General features: G+C 48.2%; 1 protein-coding gene across 10 annotated transcripts in view; it reads left to right on the top strand.

Moving 5' to 3' along the window:
• PPIP5K1 (diphosphoinositol pentakisphosphate kinase 1) overlaps positions 1–20,649 on the top strand; it is a 44,801-nt gene extending 24,152 nt beyond the window's left edge. For 2 of the 10 annotated variants that reach the window (XM_040076854.1, XM_040076853.2), the window contains exons 25-32: positions 11–175; positions 1,288–1,378; positions 6,388–6,510; positions 10,303–10,365; positions 12,878–13,057; positions 17,613–17,750; positions 18,144–18,257; positions 18,871–20,649. In XM_040076854.1, the coding sequence (XP_039932788.1) occupies positions 11–175; positions 1,288–1,378; positions 6,388–6,510; positions 10,303–10,365; positions 12,878–13,057; positions 17,613–17,750; positions 18,144–18,257; positions 18,871–19,556 (1,560 nt within the window). In that variant the 3' untranslated portion in view covers positions 19,557–20,649. The remainder of the gene's footprint in view (positions 1–10; positions 176–1,287; positions 1,379–6,387; positions 6,511–10,302; positions 10,366–12,877; positions 13,058–17,612; positions 17,751–18,143; positions 18,258–18,870) is intronic. The other 8 variants (XM_040076860.1, XM_040076859.2, XM_040076866.1 and 5 more) reach the window with 6 other exon arrangements.
• The last annotated feature ends 1,319 nt before the right edge of the window (positions 20,650–21,968 follow it).

The raw sequence follows: 21,968 nt of genomic DNA on the forward strand, positions 1-21,968 counted from the left end.
TTTATGGCAGAACGAGGACAAGAAGGCAGACCAAGGCAGCCTAGAAGACCTCTCGAACCAGAAGGGCAGCGATGAGCCAGACCGTGCTCGGCAGAAGTCCCCACATCCCTCTGAGCCGGTCAGCATCCAGCGAAGGTCGCCACTGGTCAGGAACCGGAAGACGGGATCCATGGAGGTAATCATGCTATTGGTGCCCCACCTTGTTCTTGCAAAGGCCTTTTGCTTGATTTTGGTTTTCTGGCATTTGTTTTAACATGCCAGAGCCTGAGTTGATTCTGGGAAAGGATCTGCAGAAGGTAAAGAAGGATGTTGTGGAAGGCAGACCTCTGAAACTCTTCCTCATTGAGGAAGGACAGGAACACAGGCCAGAGGAACTGATGAGGGAGAGCAAGTAAGGAAATGCTTGAGAAACACAAGCATTATTTGGATTACATGCTCTGTAGAGGCACTGGTGTAGCCAGTATGAGATTACATGCAACCTCACCACCTGGCTATGGTGACATCTTTGCCTTCTGTTAGGTTCCAGCCTTTGCCTTTTGCAAAGGCAGCTCCACATTTCTCATTCCTCCAACCCATCTAAGATCTCATGCTGATCAGGGGTCCTTGCTCACTGGTGGATTCATCCAGGATGTTTCAACTGTCAGGGCTTAGAACTGACCCATTCACTGATCCGGTGAAGTAACAAAATTGATTTTACTGTTCTAACCTCTCTCTTTCCAGGCTGTTCTGTGTCACAAGGCCTGTGTCACAGTCACCAGGTGACTGGTACCTTCACAGTACTCTGGAGTTGTCCTCCCTTTCAGAGAGATTTCACAGGCATTTTTGCTATCAGTTTTCTGAACCAGAAAACAGCAGTTAAGGTTTGAGGTATTTGTTAGCTGTCTTCCATCGCTGTATGTTGCTCACAGTGTCACCTCTGTGTGCAGCACTCGGGGGCTCTTTGTAATAGGCACATACTAAGTTAAAGGGGATATGATTTCCTGCTGCTAAAGAAGTCTGTGTCCCAGGGATCTCAGCAAGAGTTTAGGGAGAAAAGATACTCACTACATGAGTCCCATCTTACTTTTCACATTTCCACTGTTCCACAATCCAACAAAATCTTGAAATTAAACTTGAGCATTCAGTGTCACAATCCTAGCATATGACTACCTTTGTGCTTCTTGAAAATGGTGATTTTAAGGAAGAGATATACCTTTCTTTACCTTCATTTACAATTCAATTGACGTATAAAGGTAGCAATGGGTGACTTGGAGCATGATGCTGATTAATTACACTGTGTCTTTGCAGGTGCTGTCTGAATCTTCTTCTAAATCAGGAGGTTATCGCCTCTTCAGCACTTATTCCAGGCAGTCTTCTGAGATGAAGCAAAGTGGATTAGGTACTGTACCTGACCTGTAACCAGCCTACTCACTTGTACCTCTCTATTTCCATGGGCATTAGTCTGTGTCTCCCCATACACATCTGGCTTGACTTCCTTGTACGTCTCTGCGTGTTTTGCGTCTTCTCTCAGTGTTACTGTTGAGACCACTGTAGAGGCTGTCTTAGTCAGTACCTTTTGTGTACGAACTTCTCGTTCAGCTGTTATCAGCGGAAGATGCACTTTTCATCCTTTCCAGTAAGGGAGCGACGGGCAAACTGCCTACCTTCAGACTTGCCTATGCTTCTCTGTTGCTCTCATTTGTTACAACGTTTCTCAACTCAGTAGGAAGAGAGCCTTTTAGGTGAGAACTAGTGTGCTTTCTGTTCTGCAAAACATCAGTTTATATGCAAAGCTGTTACCTTTGTGTGAGACTGTTCTATTTCTACCTTTGCTTCATGAAGATCTCTTCTATGGAATGGATGTGTCACATACAGAATGTTTGATAGTCCTCTAATCAAGCTGAAGTCCCTGGTCAGTCGTTCTTCTTGTGGTAGCAAGTGGAAGAGAATATTTCAGGGCACTTGATATTCTTTGTCCTTGATTGTTCCATTCCATGTCGTCCTAACCTAAACTATGTCTGAATAGTTGAAATTCTTCCTGGAAGATTTTTACTAAAGCAAGATCTATTTTGAAACTGGAAAAGATGTCTTTGCTGTCAAGAGGTTCAGAGATGGCTGTGCAACCTGTGTCTTGAAGAGAGGAGGTGATAATGCCCAAGTCATGCCCACTTTCTTTTTCTTTAAAACCATCTTAGCATTGTGGCATGGCTGCAGACTTGCAGCAGTTCTGACTCATCACTCTGTTATATGGACAACCTGCAGCCAAGAGACTTCTGAAAGACCTGCTCATTTCTTTGCCACTTTTGAACGAGCAGCTTCTTTGGAATCAAATTATTACCAAGGAAAGAGAATTTTCTTCTGGGTGGTTAGAAGGTATCCCTGCAGTCTGCCAGCTATGCTTCCAGCCAGCTGGAAAAATCTAAATAGGAATGGCTGATGTATATTATTTTCACAAAGGGACAATAACCTTGGCCATGGTAATTTTTGAATGTGTTATTTCACTTATCTCTGCCTTTCCCAGTGCCACCGTGAGATTCAGTGAGCTGTGACAAACTGCCGTGCTTAGGCTTGAAGAAACCTGTGGCTGTTTTGTGAATCCATATGGATGGATATGGGAATTTCTGAAATGGCACTTAGTCGAGGAGGTGCATCTGCCCGGAGAATTACTGAGTGCATCAAATGGTACTGCAAACTGGTTTTACTGTTTGGATGTGCGACTACCAGAAGGCCTGTGCTCTGGAAAGCAGATATTACGGGCTTTGGACTACAGCCTTTTGCAGGTTTTTGAGGAATGTCTGTTTTGGCAATAGAGAAGACCACTGCTTTTCTGTGCCTTTGTACAGTACTACTTCTCCTTCACAACCAAATCTGAAATATGATCCTGGCAGGTTTAATTTCAGAATCTTGCTTCATGTGCCTTGCTGGGAAGGTTGTGCTGGTTATTCTCCCGCCTGTGAAGCTCTGCAGGGACAAAACCCTGAGTAGGAACTAACAGATCTGTCCTGTGACATAGACCTCCAGCCCAGCCATCATTCTCCTCTGCAGAATCTTGCAGGTACGGAAGGATTGAACAGGAGAGACTTGTTGTACCGCACCAGCATGCACAACAGTTGGTAATTAGGGTATCTGCGTTTCTGTGAGTTTTTTTTCACCTGAGACCTGCTGTGGAGAACCGTGCCTCTTACCTGTACAAGTCAAGCTCCTCAAGGAATTTTCCTGATTCCTTTCCTGCTTGTTTTTTAGAAATCTAATTTCTTGCCCCTCTAGGATTTGAAATGTGTTCTCTCTAAGAGAAAATACAGAGCTCTGGAAGCTTGAACTTTGTCTTTAATACTTGTCTCAGCAGCTGTGTTATGAGAGGGTTCATTCAGGCACTACCTGCTGTTTCTGAGTTTTCTGAAGCTGAGCGTACCTCCTGTTGCCTGACCTTGTCAATCAGTGCCTGGCTGTCTTTATCTCTGGAAAATGGAATATCTGTCCTGGTGTAACCTCATATATGTAGGCATGCAGGAACAAGGAGCACAAGAGAACTTCTGCAATAGCTCTGCCCTGCTGCCGTACGTTCCAGATTGGTGCCTCTACTGTAATTTAAAAAAGTGAAATTCCTCTTTTGAAAATTGGTGGCTGCAACTTGCTTTGTCTGTGCTTTGGAGTGTGACATGTTTTTCTGGGCAGCATCAAGTGCATTGCTGTGGGTTTTTTGCCATAGTGTATGTGCTTCTAGCTTGAGAAGCCTAGGGGTGTTTCAGTACCTTTCTTTGCTTACAAGAACCCTTCAAAATGGAGTAAAATCACTGCTGGCTGTCTGAGAGGTAGAGGTGGTGGCATGAAGCCCCGTGCTGAGATTCCCAGAGGGAAACTAAGAATGACTATTTTTAAGCATCTGACAGATTGAATGAACATATAACAATTAAATGCACAGTAAATATCCAGTACATACAGTAATTTCTAGCAACTGTTGCTATGTTTAAATCAATGCTACATTGGATGTGTGTGTGTGTGTGTGTGTGTGTGTGTGTGTGTGGTTACTTTGGGTACAGTGGTCTTCTGGAGTTCACTGTAGACGATTGCTGTTGTCCATAAAGTCATCTTTGTAAATTCTCTTCTGGCTTAAGGGCACTAGCAAAATGCCTCTGTCTGTAGCAGGGGAGTAGAAACACTGGGGAATCCTTAGCTTAATGATTATCAGCATATAAGCATATCGTGAGGTTGCTCAAGATATACAGTCCTAAAAATCTGATGCTCCATTTTTATCTGCCAGTAAATGAATCTGTTGGTGGCTTTTGTTGTTTTTTCTTTTTAAACCCATAGAAGAGCAATTAGGAGCATCATCCTGTCTGATGCGTGACAAAATTTCATTTTCATTCTGACAGATTCCAGTTCATGCTGAGTCAGCACTTTACATCAGTTTAAGGCATTAGGAGGAACTTTTCTAAGGTTTGTGTAACAGTGACCCTGCAGGCAAGAGTTCTTTTATGTCCAAGGGCACGTATGTGCTGGTCTGTGCTGTGGAAAGCCACCAGCAGTGTCACAGTGGGGGAGCAGCTGCAGTTAAGTGCTGCAAAGACCCTTTTGGTCACCCCAGGAGCAGATCTCCTCAGCTCAGCCTGAGTTTATACGAGAACATTTCAATGCTCAGGATCTCTGTGTTTTCTCCAAAGAAGCTCTGGCTCAAGGATCTTTGCAGAAACAGAGCTGGGGTCTTGAAGAGCAACAAGTAGATGTGAAGCAGCAATGTGTTCTCACACCAGGGAAGGCTGATGGCATGCTAGGCTGCATCAGCTGGAGTGCAACTGTCCAGCTGAAGGGTTTGGCTGTTTCCATCTGTTCCCTTCTCAGGAGTGCCTGAAGCTCTGCTGTCCTGCCCTGCGCTCTCTGGGGCATGGAGGGTGTGTGTGTCAGGACTGTAAGCCCACTGGGGGGCAGTGGAAATGGATGGGAAACCTGAAGCACATGTCGTTGGAGGAGAAACTGAGAGCCATGCTTGTTCAGATTAGAACTTGTGGGGACTGGAGACCTTAATGCTCTTTCACCACCTAAATAGGAGGTTGCCACGGTGACAGAGAGACTATCCGCAAAGCCCTGTGCTGGTTGGTGGAGAACCAACGAACACAAGTTGCAGCACAAGAAGCTCCAATTAGCTAGGAGGATCAAATTTTTCACCCACCATGAATGTGCCAGATGTTAGAGCAGGGGCCCAGAGAGGTTGTGAAATTTCCTTTCTTGGAGGTATTGACAACTTGATTGGGACAAACCCTAGCAAATTGATCTGAGTTGGTCTTGCTGGGGTGTTGGGAAAGAAGCTTCAGCTCCTTCCAACATAAATTGTGCTATGATGCAGTATGTTAGAATCAAGATCTGCTTCCAATGTAGGCAGGATCTCGTTCATAGCAGTAACAGTTGCAGTGTTCTAGATAAGTGCTATTAGACAGTGTTGCAGGCTTTTTAACCTGGCAGACAAGGTGGAACCAGATCAATCTGCTTGTTTCTGGAAACCTTTTGTATAATAATGTTGGTTTGAGCAGTCAGTATTCTCAGTACAGAATGCAGCCATCAGTAGCTGTGTCTGGCCCTTAATAAGGTTTTGTCTCCATTGCTTTCATCAGTCAGTTGAAAGAATCCTCTTTCACATGCCTGGTGTTTCCTAAATATCACATGAAGTCAAGAGCACTGTGCTCAGTCTTCAAAGCACTGTGCCTTGGAGAAGCAAAGCCAAAGCCCCAGGAATCTGGTTACCCTCCACTTTGCCTGCTATGTTCCTTGACACTGAATAGGCAAAGTTCCGTGCTGTGTGCTCATCTGGGGCTTTGCAAGGCTTGTTCATGGATCAATTGCTCCTATGCTGGAGCAGCGAGACATGACCAAGTACAGTATGTCTGTGAAGTACGAGTTTGTGAGCGCAAGCCCTCTGGTCACAGTACTTTCTCTGCTTGTTTGACTGGATATGAATCCACACTGGCTGATCCGCAGATCAGGCAGTTCTTTCCTCAGTGGCCTACACAAAAAGGAGCTTTCCAAAGAGAAAGGGCAGAAAAGCAGAGCAATGAACCTCTGTGACACGAACATCAGTGGTTCGACATCCTGACTGTTCTGACATCAGTGTGTAGCTTGGCTGACTGAAAGGGGTGAAAGAGTTTCTCTTCACTCAGGGCAATAAAGCCAAATGGAAGTAAACCCGTGGATGGAGTTAGGAACTGTTCTGGTGCTGAGGTTTGGGCTACCTGCTCTGCATTTGGCACTGTGGAATTTAGAATGGAGAACACGGCCTCCCTGTGCTTCCAGACATCATGTTTTTTCCTGAAATTGCTTGTGAAGTGGCCACTTCATTCTTCATCCTTTGACTAACCCTGCTTTTCTGTAGTTGCATGCAGTGGATCTGTGTTACTAACACCTTCCCTGCCTTTCCAGGGTCACAGTGCACCGGGCTGTTTAGCACCACTGTGCTGGGAGGCTCCTCCAGTGCCCCCAACCTCCAGGACTACGCACGCAGCCATGGCAAAAAGTTTGCCAGCAGCTTGACATACAAAGACGGTATGTGTGTTCCCTGGCAGCACGGTGGTACTTTGTGGACAGTGGTGTCTCAAGATGTGCCTGTGGCACAGACTTGGGCTGCTGAAAACATTGACAGTTGAATGTATTCACCACATCTACAATGACAAATTTTACCATATCCCAAGAAATCATGATCCTTGCTAGGACAGAAAGGAGCTGACATTGTGAGAGGAGTTTTAGGCTGATGTGTGTTAGTGCTGGCGTCTGATTTTGTTGCGATGTTTTAATAGTACTTGCTGTTGTGAAGGAGAATTTATTGATCTAGATATTAAATATGTTTGTCCTGGTATGGAAATCCAGAAGATCACATCATCTTGCTTACCTTGGTCATCTTGCTGCTGCTAAATGAAGCTCTTTTTGGGATGGTAATCCTTGCCCCATGGAAGGTGGAGCCATCCCAAAGACAGAATTATATGCTTGGGCATGGATAAGATGGGCACTAGAGTGAGGCTGGGCATGCAGCAGAGTCTGAGGTAGCTCTTGGGAAGCAAGGGCAATATGCCTGAAAGGTGTGAGGTAAGTGAGTTGCTTGGATGAAGTACTGCAGAAGGACTGGAAAGTCTGGTTTCTGTGCAGCTGTGCAAAAACTGCCAGGAAGTTCTGCAAGACAATCTGGTGAAGGCACTGGGGCCAAGGTTACAAACGTTGCTGTATGCTCATGGGTGCAGGTGATGCAGCTGCACCCTGACCTGCCAGCAGCACTTGGTGCCATTTGCAGGGAGCAAGCAGAGGGTTGTTTTTTTGCAAGGAAGTTGGGGCACAGGGACAGACTGAGCTGTCCTGGAACAGCTGGAGGTGTAATGCACAAGTAGAAGTGTCCACTGTGGTCCCAATAGGAAAGACACTCACTCAGACTCCTTAAGTACTGATTCACATACCATTCGTTGGGGCGCTGATTGGAGGAGCTCCACAGGCAGGATCTGCACAGCATACTCCAACAAGGTTGGAAATCCACCTAAGGTTTCCTAGGATTTGACTGGATGGATGTAAGGTTGTTTGTCTTGGATGTCTTATCTTTTTGGTATTTTAATCTGCAGAATCTGAGTGCCTTTCTTACTGGGATCATAAGGAACATTAACATTGCTGGATTTCAGGGTGGGAAGAGGATTAAGGCAGTAGTTTGGGGAAGATAGGAGGTTGGTTCATCTGGATTTTTGTCCAGTTTTGAGGCAAGGAAAATGGCCTAGCAAATCAGGATGGAAAGATGTCCAATTCTCAGCCCTGTTGGAACTCTGTAGATGCCATTATGTACGCTAGTTGCCTGTGCTGCTTTTCCTGTGTAAGAGAAAACTGAGCTGGTTCTCACCTCCTCAGGGCACTCCCTGGCACACAGTGGGCTGTGAATGACAGTGGCAGGGAGGGTGAAGTGGGAGTGTTCTCAACCCCACTGTACCAGTTTGAGCTGCTCCAGGCAGCAAGTACTGGCTACTCACGGGTTTCAGAATAAGCTGATGGTGTTTGGCACAAGACCAGGGTGTGAGTCACAGTGGAGCCTCTGAAAAGGCCAGCAAAAGCCCTGGATGCTGTTCGTTCCTGACTCTGCAAGGAGTGGGAGCCCAAGGCAGCACTGATCCTCAAGGAAAAGCATCAGAGACTGCTCTGTGCCAGCTGGGCATGGAATAGACCTGCTCAGTCCTGGTGCTGGGCTGCCTGTCTCTGTAGGCTGTGTAGCAGGATATGCCTGCAGCAGGCTACAGGCATTCGAGGCTGTAGACTCCTACTGTGTAAGCTTCAATTCAGTGACGAGGTCTCTGTGTGCTGAGATGCAGTTGTACCTTCGAGTACCTAAAATTCAGACTTAGTTGACAAGCATGTGTCTAACACAGCTCAGAATTATAAATCTTGATGTTATACCTCTGTTTTCATGTTCTGTGGCAAGCCCTGGAACCCTGTGCTGTCAGTGCCTTGCTGCAATAACGGCATTTGGAAGGAAGGTGGTGGGGCCTTGGGAAAACAAGGAGGAAGCAGAAGGGCATTTAGCTTTTGGGGAAGATAGTTTGGAATGTAAAAGGAGCCCTTGATCTATATGTTTCTGCTTGCGTAAATGAGCACTATTGAAATGCTGAACAATGGAATTGAATCCAAACATCACTACACATGGTTGCAGTCAGTGGCACTGCAGCTACAGCAGACTCTTGTAGAACATTTGTTTCAAGGCGTTTTCCACACTCTTTAGACTATTAATGTTGAAAAGCAGCACATTTTTTCATGAAATCTTTGATAGTTTTTCATGGCTGTGATGCTTCAAGGTGCAGTGTGAGGCATATAGCACTTCACCAATGTTAACTTGCCTTGTTCCAGGGAAGTTTCAAGGGCTCTTACTTCTGAAGTCTTTTTTGCTTGGAGCTGGAGGAGGGGTAAGGAACACTTCAGCTGAAAGTTTTCTCAACCTCACTCTGAGGGAAGGTCTATGGATGGTTGTGATTTCAATTTGGCTTGCCTGAAGCCAGGGATCCAGTAAACTGGGTCAGTGCCATTTCAGTTGATGTGCCCTCAGGGCAAGGGGAGGTGTGGGTGGGATGGAGATGCTCACTACCTGACTACAGCTTCAGGGCTTAGACACTTCCAAGGGATTGCATGTGTAGGGAAGATTGTCATGCTGTTTGTTGAGTTTAAAGAAAGAAAAACAATTTTTAGGGCTGGTGTACTAGAGAAGAAAATTTCAGTGAGAGTTGGTTTAGATTCATTATTTGGCCAAGCCACTGCATGTAGCTATAGGAGCACATTGGGGATGTGGAGCATGCATTGGTACAGTGATGAGAGATAGGCATACACTCCCTGTGAGCTAGGGAGAATGGATGCATGAGACATGAAAGAGAAATAAAAAGGTTTTCTACTATTTCCTGAAAGATCCCAAACAGCAGCAAAAGGTATGATTGGCTGGGGTCTCACACCAAATCCTGCATATAGATGGTCTGATCCAGGCCATTCCTTTTCGTGATAGCTGAGGAATTTCCAGCCTGGGGAAAAACAAGTTTCCAGCTTTTTTTTTTTTTTTTTTTTTAAGATGTGTGTGTGTGCGCGCATATGGAGCCTAATCCATGTCCTTTAAAGCCTGTCTGTTTGCACCCCATTAGATGCACAGTGTCTGTCCTTGCATGGTCTTTCTGATATGTGATTTGTATGGGAGAGCTAGACCTGGCCTGGGGACTGGCCAGAAGAAGCCTGGGGACCACTCTGACAGGTGTACCCCAAAGCTTGCCCTGTACTGAAATGTTTTGAGCGGAGAACTGTAGAGGCATGTCTTCATGGGTCTTTTGCTTCTTCCCTACTCAGGTGATTTACCTTTAAATTCATAAATAGCTCTGTATAGCTTGCATTAAGAGGTTGTTTTGAGCTGTCCTGTGGTGGAACTCTTAGGTCCCTCTGCAGAACAGTGTTTTCCTTGGACAGAGGTGAATCCTGAGAACAATCCTGTGGTGCTGCTACTTGCTGGGATGTGTGCTCTGGTGGCTGCGAGCATGGCCTGGCTGCATTCTGCTCTGGACTGAGCCTGGTGTGGTGGGAAGGTGTGAGTTGCTGACTGAGAGGGATTGAGTGTGGCTGAGTATGTAGTGTCGGGGAGACCCCAGCAGGGCGGTGCAGGGGCTGGGGAGATGCAGAATGGTTCAGTCAGACTCACAGGCAGAGTGTCAGGAGTTATATCAGTGCCAGTGGGAGCAGCTGTTGTGGGGGTCAGGAAGGTGAACCTGAAAGTACTCAAGTGTATGGAGGTCGGGGGATCCTTTGAAGCAGGCTGTTAACTGAGCTGATCTGTTTTTATTTCCTCAGAGCTCTTGTCTATGCCAGCCGTAAAACGATTTTCTGTGTCGTTTGCAAAGCATCCGACTAATGGTATGTTTGCTTTCTGGATTTGATGTTCCCTCACACTTCTAACCCCTTGCTCATGTTCAGTTTTCTCTGCACATGTTCTCCTCTCAGCCTTCTTGTGGGTTTTTTTTGTGTTTGTGTATCTGGTGTGTCCAAACATGCTTCACCTTCCTGCATTGTCTCCTTGTGACTAATGTGCTCACACATACCCTGTTACTTCTCAGTGGTGGCACTGCTCTCCCCTGAGGTGTTTTCATCCCAGGTGAAAAGGCAAAAGCCATGGCTCTATGAGTGTGCTGCTAAAGCAGCCTTTAACTCCACGATGACATTAGGGCCTTCTGTCATGCTCCCTTTTGGGAGGGTGGGGATCAGGGGGAGAATACCACTGGATTGGGGCCTGATGCCTACTCCATATAATGAAGCATCAGCTGCTTAGATCCTCAGTTTCTACACTTCAGATTTGCAGAATGAAGATCAAGAATAACACTAGGACAGCTGTGTGTCACCTGAAAGGGCCTAGTATATGGTGGGAAAGAAGGAAGCGCACTTGGTATTTCATGTCAGGAGTACTGGTAGCCTTATGGCCTCCTGTTGTCAAACCTCTCTGTTAAGCTGGTCCTGTGGTTCCTCCAGGCATGGTGATGTTGGCACAGGTAGGCTCACCTTTTCTGCAGACATTACCCGGTGAATTGTGTCTCTCCAGAGCTCTTACGCGTCTGCTGTTGGTGGATGGTGCTGGACTGGGGAGAGGGGATGGGCAAGGTGCTACCTGAGGTGGCATCACCTGCTTCATCCTATCCTACCTGTGTCTCTGGAAAGGCTTGGTGACAGATTCTGACAGCTTCTGCTAATTTACTATCTTTGCTCCATGTTGCTACTTACCTGACAACCAAAGTATGAGTCTGTGAGGTTACAGGCCACTAGCTCTGTTGTAGCAGGTGCCTTGAACCAGTGTTTACTCTCCAGCTCTTGCACAGATACTTTTAAAAAGGTTTCACATCACCCCTGCTCTTGCGTGGCTCCTGCTGCTGAGACAAGTTGGAACCAAAGGAGATCACTGAACGCTACCAAGTATTTCTGCCTGATGTGATCAAGGCAGCTTGCAAATATGAAGATATCCTGCTTGGTGTAATCTGGAAGATGAATGAAATTCAGAAGACTATTCTGAAAATCAAAGTTTTGGGAAGGATGAAATGGGAAAGGGCAGCTCACTTTGGCTTTACTGTTCCAAAAACTAGAGGGAGCCTATTCTCTGTGTTTGCTTGGTTTTGGTTTTCCCAGAGTGGCCACCTGCTTGATTTGTCTGTATTTGTCTGGACACCATCGGAGCTCACATGGTGTATGTCAGCAGGGCGTGTTGTTCTATCTTGCCTGCAAAGTTGTACAAAGTTCCAGCCTTTCCTAAGACACACTATAAAACAGTTGGCCCTGCTCCAAACATGATAGGGTGAAACAGGGCATCATGTTTCTCCCAAAAACCCAATTAATATTTCTGATGGCAAGTGCTTCTTAATCAAGAAAATTCATATTTCTGATGGCAAGTGCTTCTTAATCAAGAAAACAAAGACAGGGGTCCAGCAGGTGAGAGCTGAAAGTCTGGGATATTTGATCTAGGATTGGCACTGCTTTGAGCAGGAGGGATGTTTACCCCATGAACCACTTGAAAAACTGAATGCAAAAAGTGTTCCCAGCTCTGAGTGTGGACTTGGTTTCTGGAGAGCTGCCTTGGTGTGGTGAAATGGAATGGGTGGACCAGGGTAGTGGTCAAGCACAGCATCAGGCCAGATGGTTTATGCCCTGGTCACACAAGTCTTGGGTGGGTGATGCAAATCCTGAGGCTGTGTATAGGGAGGAGCTGTGTGCATGCTGGTGTCTTGTCTGCCATGCAAGGATATCACAGAAGATTACACAGGGCAGTTCTCAAAGACAGGAAAAGTCAGTGCTTCTGTGCTCCCTTTGTTCTTCAGCACTCTCTGCACTAGGCTCTCAGTCAGACCCTGCTGTCTCCCAGTCCTTTGCACAGCCTCTGCTCATTTGGTGCTGAGCCATTTGCTCTCTCCCTGTGCTGATGTGCTTGGCTGCGCTTGGATGCAGGACTCAAACACCGTTGGCAGTCTTGGCACTGTTGGATTTCTCATCTCAGCTGTGGGAGAGCGAGTCTAGCCCTCAGCCTCATCTTTTTATCTAGCCAAACTTGAACTGCACTGGACTTGGAATGTGTCCTAAAATATATTCGCTTGTCAGACTTTCCCTTACAAAGATGAACCCTTGCAGCTCAGGCACTGCCCTGCGCTGCAGCTGGATGAATCCTGGGCTGGGTGGGAGTCTGGTCTGCCCTGGTGTCACTGGGGGGCATAACTCTTAAGGGCATTCCTGACCTGCTTGCTGTGGGAGGGATTTGGCTTAGTGTGTGGTGTGGGTCGTTCTCACCCAGTGGTCCTGGTGCTGGCAGCTCCATCCCTACATCTCCACAGTTTCTCTGTCCCCAGCTGTACCTGCCCCTCTCCTCTCACTCTCTATGGCCCCTTTCCTCCAGATGTGTTGGAGCACCAGCACGTTGCCCAGTTGCTACGCCGTTTTTCCTCTGACTGTGCCACGAGCCGGACCATCTCCTTGGATGCCACCCTAGCCCATCACCTGCAGCAGTGCTCCTACCACCTGCGCCTCTTCAGGAGCTGGCTGATCTCAGGGCAGGATGACTTGGAGTGTCTCTACGGTACTGCACGCTGCAGCTGCCTCTGTCCCATGCTCTTGTAGCTGAGCAGGGACCACTGTCTGCTTGAGAGTGCAAAGTATGCTTTGCTTCTAAAAAAAGGAAAGAATTTCCCTCACTGAATCCCCAAGGTCTCTGGGCTGCTGCTGCAGCAAGCTATGTGGGCTGTTGTACGAGCAGTTTTGGAGCATTGGCAGGAGCCTTTCCACATGGAGCTGCGCTCCCACATGTGGCTGTAACTGCTCTTTCCATCTTTGGCAATTGTTTGTTGCCTCCTTCCTTTAGCCAGGGTAAGCCCTTAAGCTCCTTTCAGGGTAGGTGCTGAGCTCCTATCAATGGGATGCCCTGCTGTCAGGATGCTCTGTGCAGGTCTTGGTGAGCTGCCACAGGGTGTCCCCTTAGTAATGGAGGAACCAAAGTGAGTATCGAGAGTATAGGAAGAAGAGATTAAGGAGGTGCTGCAGCTGGTCACAAGCTGAGTGAACTTGCTGTGGAAATTTTGGGGAAGTGAGTGCTTGTGGGTGTGTTGTATCTAGAGAGACTGAGTTAAGACAGGGGAGAGCTGAGCTTCTGTGTGGCTGCACTGCATGGCATCTTTCCTGCCTGATAGGGCCTCTCAGTGTGTCCTGTCTCTGGTGGGAAGAGGTAGGCAACTTCAGCATTGAGTCCAGATGTTATAAATCAAAGCTTTCTGCTGTTTCTGTGGTGTTTTTCAGCCTCTGTCACAGACAAGAAGTCTGGTGCATGGAGGCTTTGGTGCTTCTCACAAAGGCGGAAAGATTGCTGCCCCCTGAACGAGGCAGCGAGCTGGGGCTGGCTGCTGAGGTTTACCTGCGCCATCGGAGCTGCTCGGAGCATGTGGCTTGCTGAGCTGTGTGGTGTGATGCATGGACCCCCTTTTCCATTCAGACCCACAGGTGGAAGGGGCACAGACTGCAGCCTTCCATGTAGTGAAGCAGCAGGACTGAGCATTTTCAGAGCCTGGAAGATGAGAATTTTTTTTACACGGTCTGTTTTCCATTGATATTTGGAGACAGTTAGTTGCTTTTCACATGTAATTAGGACAATTCCTTCGTCTCCTGGCAACAAACGCTAAAGAGGAGCAGAATTGCTTCAAGGGAGGAGATGCTGGATCACAGCTGACTTGCTCCAGAGCCAGGGCTGAGCTTTCCCTGCTGCAAGTCTTGGCCAAGTTTGTGAGCTCTGGTGGGTAGAGGAAATGAGCCCAGCCTGTTTTGGACACAGCAGACTGCTGCAAGGTGCATCCTGCCCCAACACAGGCAAACACAGGCGTTAGGAGCTCCTTACCTAACACCTAACCAGTGCAGCAGCTCTCCCAGCTGCAAATCAAATCTCCACCATCGAGTTCGTGCTGTTTTCCCAGTCCATCAGCAAGCCCACAGTTCATTGACATGTTTGGGATTCCTGCTGAGGCTCTTCTCAGGGCAGACATAATTGACAGCCCAGGTTTCTTCCTTGTGAAAAACTGCATTCTTCTGTCCTCTCTTGGCTTTCCAGTGTACTTCTCTCCACACAAATGAAACATGAATTAGATGATAGAATCAATGAGTCAAAAGTATGTAGTTGGCAACCATAGCTGGAAAGATCGACAGTGGAGCCCTGAAGGAATGTCTGGGAACCTGTGTGGTCATAGCTGGGAAAAAGAACAGTGTGAAGTAAGTTCATGTTGGTAATGAATCACACTGGTACTGAAGCCAAAGGTCAGCTATGGACAGAGAGTGGCCCTGTGATGATGAGCACAAAAGTAGCGGTGATGTCCAATGTAAATAAATTTAAATTACAAAGGGAAACAGCCCCAAACTCTTATATATAAAATAGTGGGCTCTGATCTAACCATCACCACCACTTGAGGTAACGTGGAAAAGGTAGAGATTTGTGAAATTAGAAATCTGGGAAGGATGTTTGTAATAGTGGTCTGAGGGGAGGGGTGGGGATCCACATTTTTGTGTAGTTCTAATGGAGTGAGTTGAGACACCTTGGACAGAAGTGCTTTTTTTTCCAGGCTCCACACCACTGTGCCTGGGGATGTTGGGAGCTTAACTGAGTTCGAGGGGAGATGAGAATATGGAAGAGACACACAATGTCCAGAGCAGTTCTGAGCTGTGGGTCAGTGATGTATGGGGCATGTGACTAGACGGTCACATGTGCTGTCTAGACTCGTAACCCTTCATATACAATACGCATGCGGCACGTTGGAGTTTGTCCAAGAAAATAGGGGTGGACTGATCATGCATGTCACAGAGGAGCCTGGTGAGTGCTTTTGTTTGTGCTGAGACTGAACAAGTGCTTCTTCACTCCAGAAGAGCTGGCATACATAACAGTGGCACACAGAACTTCCTCTGTGGGCTGCTGTTGGATGTTGGTGCACAATGGATAGAATTCTGTCCAGTTTCTCATGCCATTGTCTACATCACAAACTTCTGCCCTTCAGGCCCCAGGAAAGAGTTTTGGGGAGCATCAGCAATGGCTGCGCAGTCAGCACAGGGTAACTGTCAGTCTGGGATGGCTCCTGTGGCTTGCTCTCACATTTTATTATTCTTGTCCCTTCCCAAAGGTGTTGGTTCTTTGCTAACTGTGTGTGGTGCAGCAGTGGTTGGAGCCTTCACTGGTGACATGTAAGAACTGTGATCCATAGTGGTAGCTGCTGCCTTAGCTGTGCTGTGGTGGCATGAGTCACTGTTCGCCTCTCCCCTGCAGTTCAGCAGGTCTCGGGAGGTGTGCAGAGAAGTGGGGGCCCCTACACAGATGAGAAGGATTCCTTGAACACAGTACTCCTCCACCTTGAAAGAGGAAACTTTGGCCATTTTACTCTGCTTGCTCGAGAGTGGTGCAGTGCCACAGCGCTGTGCAGAGTTGCATGAGGAGGCAGCTGGCACTTCGGGGATACAGGTATATATCCCCATTGGTGCCCCTTGTGTATCTTGTATTGCTTTGCCCTGTCTTATATTTACACTTCATTTTTTCTTTGGAGACCCCAATACCTGAGCCAACTTTGGCTCCTCTCCAATCAGATTCTGTTGTGAAATGACATTAGTCTCAAACTGGGCTGCTCCACAGCTATATCCCATGACTGTTTTAAGTTTTGCACTCACCCTTTTCCTTTAACACTGTCTCACAGGAGGCCTCTGAGAAAATAAAGAACGTACATTCTTCCTTTCTCAGCACTTCCACTCTCAGGACTTCTCAGCAAAAAACAGAAGAATGTGGTCTTCTTCCTGTGTCTTAATGTTTCTTCATCCTAGCCAAGGATTTGTTATCCTTCCTGTCTTGAATTATGTTTGTAGGCCCTTGGTGACATAGGTAACCTCATGAATTGTGTGGAGGATTCTTTATCTCCACCAACTGTTATTTATTGCAGTGAACACCTTCATGGCTCATGCTCCTTGCCTCTTGCAGAGCTGGGTTAGGTGAGGGTATTGGGGCAGAGCCTGTCATGGAGGTGACTGGAACAACACGTTTGTGTCTGCACTACACAAACAGGTGCTCCAGGGCTTCTCCTGAGGTGCCGCCAAGCTGCAGGGGTCAGTTTTATCCAGTCAGTGTGCTGGGCAGACATCCTGCCACTGATTGCATCAAGAACTTTCTTACATTTTGCATTTCAAAGCATTTTTCCTTCTCTGTAGAAACAAGCGCAGTTCCTTTCCAGAGTCTTTTTGAGGTCCTTGGAGGAGAGTAGGGAGTCACAGAATGGAAAGCCCAACCCTGAGGAATTGAGAGGCCATTAAACTTGAGAGGTGCAGAGCAGAAGGCAGCTTCATTCCATATACCCAGGGACTTACCTCTTCCTTGCTCCTCTGACAGTTCAGGTTGGCTTGGTAACATAAGGCATTTCCAGGAAGCTGGGATGAAGAGGAATGATACTCACTATGATACTCTGCTGCCTTGAGCAGCAAAGGATTTATTCTGAATGGTTGTGATGCAGCTTAGCTCTGAGCAAGTGTCTGTTACATGCTGAGATGCCTATTTCTGCTCATTCTGGGTTTGCTGGCAGTGAAGTCTAATTAAGGGGACAAATAATTCAAATCATTACCCAGCCCTTCCTTTGGACACAGCCTGTCGGGGTGCACAGGGGGCTGCTGTGACAGGGAGGTTCTGCCGCAGTGTGTGCTCCCTGCTGTGAGGAGAGGGGGCTGTGCCAGGCAGGGGTCACCAGCGGTGGGACCTCTTTAATGGAAATTCTGTTGGCACCACTTCGATTCTGTTTGGCTTCTGTAACTGGGAGCACTGTGCCAAGCTCTGTGCCAAGTTCTCTGTCATGGCCATGTATTTGAAGTATCCCAAGCTCAGGAACAAAATTGGCAGCTGCCAGATACTTCTCCTCCTTTCCCCTCCATGTGTATCCAGGTGCTTGCATTCAGATCTGTTACTGCATGGGATTGCTTCATGGTGATTTTCTTGGGCTAGAAGAGATGACCTGAGGCCTGAGTGTGCCTGTTGTTTGATTCCCGGAGTGCCCAGCTCCCTCAGCCATGAGTGCTCCTGCATGGACTTACCCTGCTGTTTCCTCTATTCATTTTCTGATTGGGTCTCTTTCCAGGTTTTGAAGGCTGTTCCATGGTTCCCACCATTTATCCCCTGGAGACCCTGCACAACTCCCTCTCTTTGCGGCAGGTCAACGAGTTCCTGACGGCTGTGTGCAGGAGTTGCAGCGAATCGCATGTCCAGTCCACCGCAGGTACTGGTCAGGTGGGCTTGTCTCTGGCAAGGCAGGGAGCACTCCTGGTCTTTTACACTCTCAGGACAGATCAGCCTGACAGGACTGGAGATAAGTGCAGTCCCTGGAGCCTGTCCCAGAGTGTTTAGCCCAGGAATAACCCTGCTCAGAGCCATCCTAGGCCACTTACTTGACAAATAAACAGTCAGGTCTGATGAGTACGGTGATGAAGATACAAACTCCAGCTTTGGAAATCTTAGCCTCAGATTCCCAGGAGCTGATGGGTAGGCGTGGCTCTGAATTGGCACTGGTCGTTAGCTCTTCCCGGAGTGCCTGCTCATGACTGCTGGGCAGCAAGCCATTTCTTTATGTCTGTCAGAGTATTACTGATCTGTGTATTTTTTTTTCTTGAAGCTTTGTTTGATTCAGTGATTGGCAGCCAGATGCCAGGGGACCCCTTTATGTCCCAGCGAATCCTGTCATCATCATCCTTGCCGTTGCGCCAGCGTTCGGATAAGCCCCCTTGGTGTGAGTGTGCTCCCTTCTTGGGCAGAGGCAAATGTGATGGGGGGTGGGGGGGGAAGTTTGTGAAGTTAGCAAGGTCAGGAAACCAGTCTGACTGAAAACAGTTGTTAAATTCTCTTCCTTTTTTGGATGAGATACAATCTAGGTATTTCTCTAGTTTTGCTTATTGTGCAGTATAAGGCAAGAATAAGCATTAGTAGAGAATCAATATTTCTTTCTCTAGTGTTGGCTCTCACTCAACACTCAAGGATTGTGTGTGTCAGGAACCAGAAGGAGAAAACTGAAGCTGGGATTGTCCCATAATAGTAAGGGAATGAAATAAATTCATTTTTATTTTGGAGCCAAACATTACACTTCACATTTTGTGCAGTGACAACAGAATCCACTCTTGGCTGTTTGCCAACGTAGCACTGGCTCACAAGATGGAATTGTACTCTGTGTGCTTGGGTGTTCATCAGCTGAACTTCCAGAAATGCCCAAGACCAGCTGCGAGCCCCTGACAGGTCACATGGGATATTGACAGTCCTCACCTTTCGGTTGTAGAACTGCAGGACTGTGACAGTGTGGGTGGGGAAATACCGGCTACATCTTTAAAGATTTTTCTTTCTCTTTGCAGACAGCAGTGGCCCCTCCAGTACTGTCTCCAGTGCAGGGCCATCCTCTCCAACTTCTGTGGACAACTGTGCTCATTTCAGCTTCACTGAGAAACTTTCCATCAGCCCCCCAAAAAGTGAGGAGCAACTGACTAGCTGGTCCCCTGAGCAGGAAGAGAGTCAAGCCCCAGGCAGAGGGCTTGATGTGCAGGGGGGTGTGTCTGGGCTGTCAGTAGCAGAGCCAAGAGCCCCAGAGACCCTGATCTGGAATGAGGGCCCAGAGCCAGGCAGGATCCTGGAGCTGTGCAAGAAGGAGCTGGCAGGGGGGGATGCTAACCCAGAAGAGAAGAGCATGGGGGAGCTGGATGAAGAAAAATCGTCTGGGGAAATGATAGAGCCAAGTAACATAAAGTGTGGTGAGGGGTTTGATCTGAGGCTGGCTGGGGAGACAGCAAAGCCAGGTGAGGGCTCTATCAGGGGAATGACTGGCCTGGATCAGTCTGGGCTGTCCAAAGAGATCCTGGTGCCCTGTGACGAGGAGCTGCGGGGAGAGGTGTTCGATCCAGAGCATACAGGCAAAGAGCTGCTGGGGGACAGTGCTCTGTCAGACCAGCTCCTCTCTGGTCACTTGTGTCAAGTGCAGCCACTGCCTCCTGAGAAGAATGTGGAGGAACTGCAGCTGCTGTGTCAGAAGGATCAGCAAAATTAATGGCTTACTGGACAGCACACTGCGAGCACTTCTAGCCTGAAAGCAGCCTGACTTCCTGCATGGCACCTCACACAGCTGGCGGTCTGTAGCAAAGAAGAAGCCACGTCCCAGGGCCACACTCTGTGGTGTGGGAGAGACTGCTTTCCTCCTCCACAAGCCAGCTCTGCCATTCAGCGAGAATGTTTGCCTCGTTAAATGAACCATAGTGCAGTCTTGGTACTGGCATGACACCTCCATGGAGCAGGGACGTGGCGCTGCATTGGTGTCCCAAGGGCTTTGTGCTCACTGGGGCAGCAGCATTTGAGGTCTGGTACAGCCAAGGCTTTTAGGGTGGTAAATCCAAAGGGGACAGATCCTCCTTTGTGACTTTTTGGCCCACAGCCTTCAGAGAAAGGCATTTTGGGCCCAAATTAATCAGATCCATCACAACCACCAACCTCCTCTCTGTTACTTTCTTCTTCCTCTCTCGATTCCCACTGCTGGCCACCAAAATCAAGTCCAGAGAGTCCATGGCAGAAAAACCAGCAGAAGCAGAAAGCATTCTGATAGAGTGTGGAAGCCAAGGGTAGCGAGTGCATCAGGTTTGACTGCCACTTGCAAGGAAACGTTCCTTTGGTGTGGCCTTGGATGTTTCCTTGCTGGGCTGGGCCAGGCAGGAGCCTGGGGATCCAGCCTGAGAGAAGTGTGCAGGGAGGACACACAGAGGTTTTTTTTTTCTCATCCCCAAGGATCAGGCAGGGTACAGCTCTGAAGTCTTGGTGACAGGGATTAATAGAAACTGCTATTCTGACAATTCAGGACTATTAGAAACCAATAAGGAGAAATCTTTATTATATATAAAATGAAAAGAATTTAATGGCTATTTATGTAAATGCCTTGTGAGCACAAGCCTGAGGGCAAGATTGATACGGGTGTCCCTGCCGCATCCTGAGTGCTGGCCAGGGCTGTGCTTCCTACTCCTCCTGTATTTATGGACAAGTCTGCGTGTCTGTCTGTAGCTAGGATCTGTGTTTTTGTGAAGCTGTGCCCAAAGATCTCTATGCTGTGTTGTGACAATGTGTGTTCACAGTAAATCTATGCTGTGGGTCCAGTGTCTCTCTGTCTCTGACGCTGACTTGGCAGCAGTGTGTATGTGCCAAAGCTTCCAGGTGCCTGGAACAGTAAGCCTTGCTCACGGTCTGTTGTCCTTGAAGAGCAGCTGCAACTGGAGGCCGACCTGGAATAATTGCACAGGCTCCAGGCCAGGAAAAGACCTATTTTTTTCCTGCATGGCAGAACTGGTCATACTGGGGAAGAGCTCCTGGCTTCCCAGGTCTCAGGAGGGTTTGTGGTGGAATGAAGACACTGGGATGCTGTGTTCAGCTCCTTTCACTTGGTCCACACCTTACCGTCACTTCAAGGATGTCCTGGGTGTCATGTTCTTTTCCTCATGCCCAGTAATCCCAAGCTGCCAGTTTGGGCACGTAAGAAAGGTTTTCTTGCATTGGGAATGGAGCAGTCATGCAGCTGCCCAGAGTGCAGCACTGGGTGGAGGGAACCCCAGCCCCGCTCCCAGCAGGCTGTGCCTGCCTCGCGCTCTTCTCTCCCTGCATTACAGATCTGCACAGAGACCTTGGCCATGGGGTTGCAGCCAACCCTGGTGCCAGCGCTGGCTGAGAGACCGCAGGTGACTGAGCAGCATGAGATTTCCCCTCGGGCACTGCCCACAGCCCTTGCTGTGGCACGGGCAGTGGCCTGTGGCATCTGCTGCCACCAGCACTGCTCTGGCAGCCACGTCCCTGCTGAGCACCAGCCACATCTCCTGCCAGGACCTGCATGTTTGTCAGGGGACAGTGCCTGGGCAGGGTGGTTGCCGTGGTGGACCCAAGAGCACCTACTGCAGGGTGTCATTGCCGAGAGGGGCATGGAGCAGGGCCCTGTGGGGTGGGTGTGTGGCTCGCAGGTGCTGATCCCTACAGAGCCCGATGCTTGCCACTGCACGCCTTTGCGAAATGCACTGCAGTCACAGGACCTTGGTTAGCTGGAGTACAGCCAGACACAGTGCTCATTTACCTGAAAAGTAGCTGTGTGTGGAAATAGTTCCCGGTTTATGGTAACAGTTCAAGGTTCCTCCCATCAGCACCAAGTTTGGCAGCTGCCTTGAGCTCTCCATCAGGCCCTGCACAAGCTGTGGTGTGCTCTGTGGCAATGATGACCTCTCTCCTGAGGACTGTAGCACAGAACCTGCTTCTTTTTCCCTGGTATCCACCTGTGCCATTGTTTCCTTCTGAGGACAGGCAGGCAGGAACAGAACTAACTGGGCATCAGCCTCTCCTGACTCTGTTCCAGCACAGGCTGAGCAGCAGCTGTCCCCGTTTTCTGCTAAGTAGCTGAAAGAGCTGAAAGAAAATGAGTTCCTTTGTTGGAGGTCAG

This window comes from Hirundo rustica, chromosome 13 (genome assembly GCF_015227805.2).
Source record: "Hirundo rustica isolate bHirRus1 chromosome 13, bHirRus1.pri.v3, whole genome shotgun sequence".
Classification (NCBI taxonomy): domain Eukaryota; kingdom Metazoa; phylum Chordata; class Aves; order Passeriformes; family Hirundinidae; genus Hirundo; species Hirundo rustica.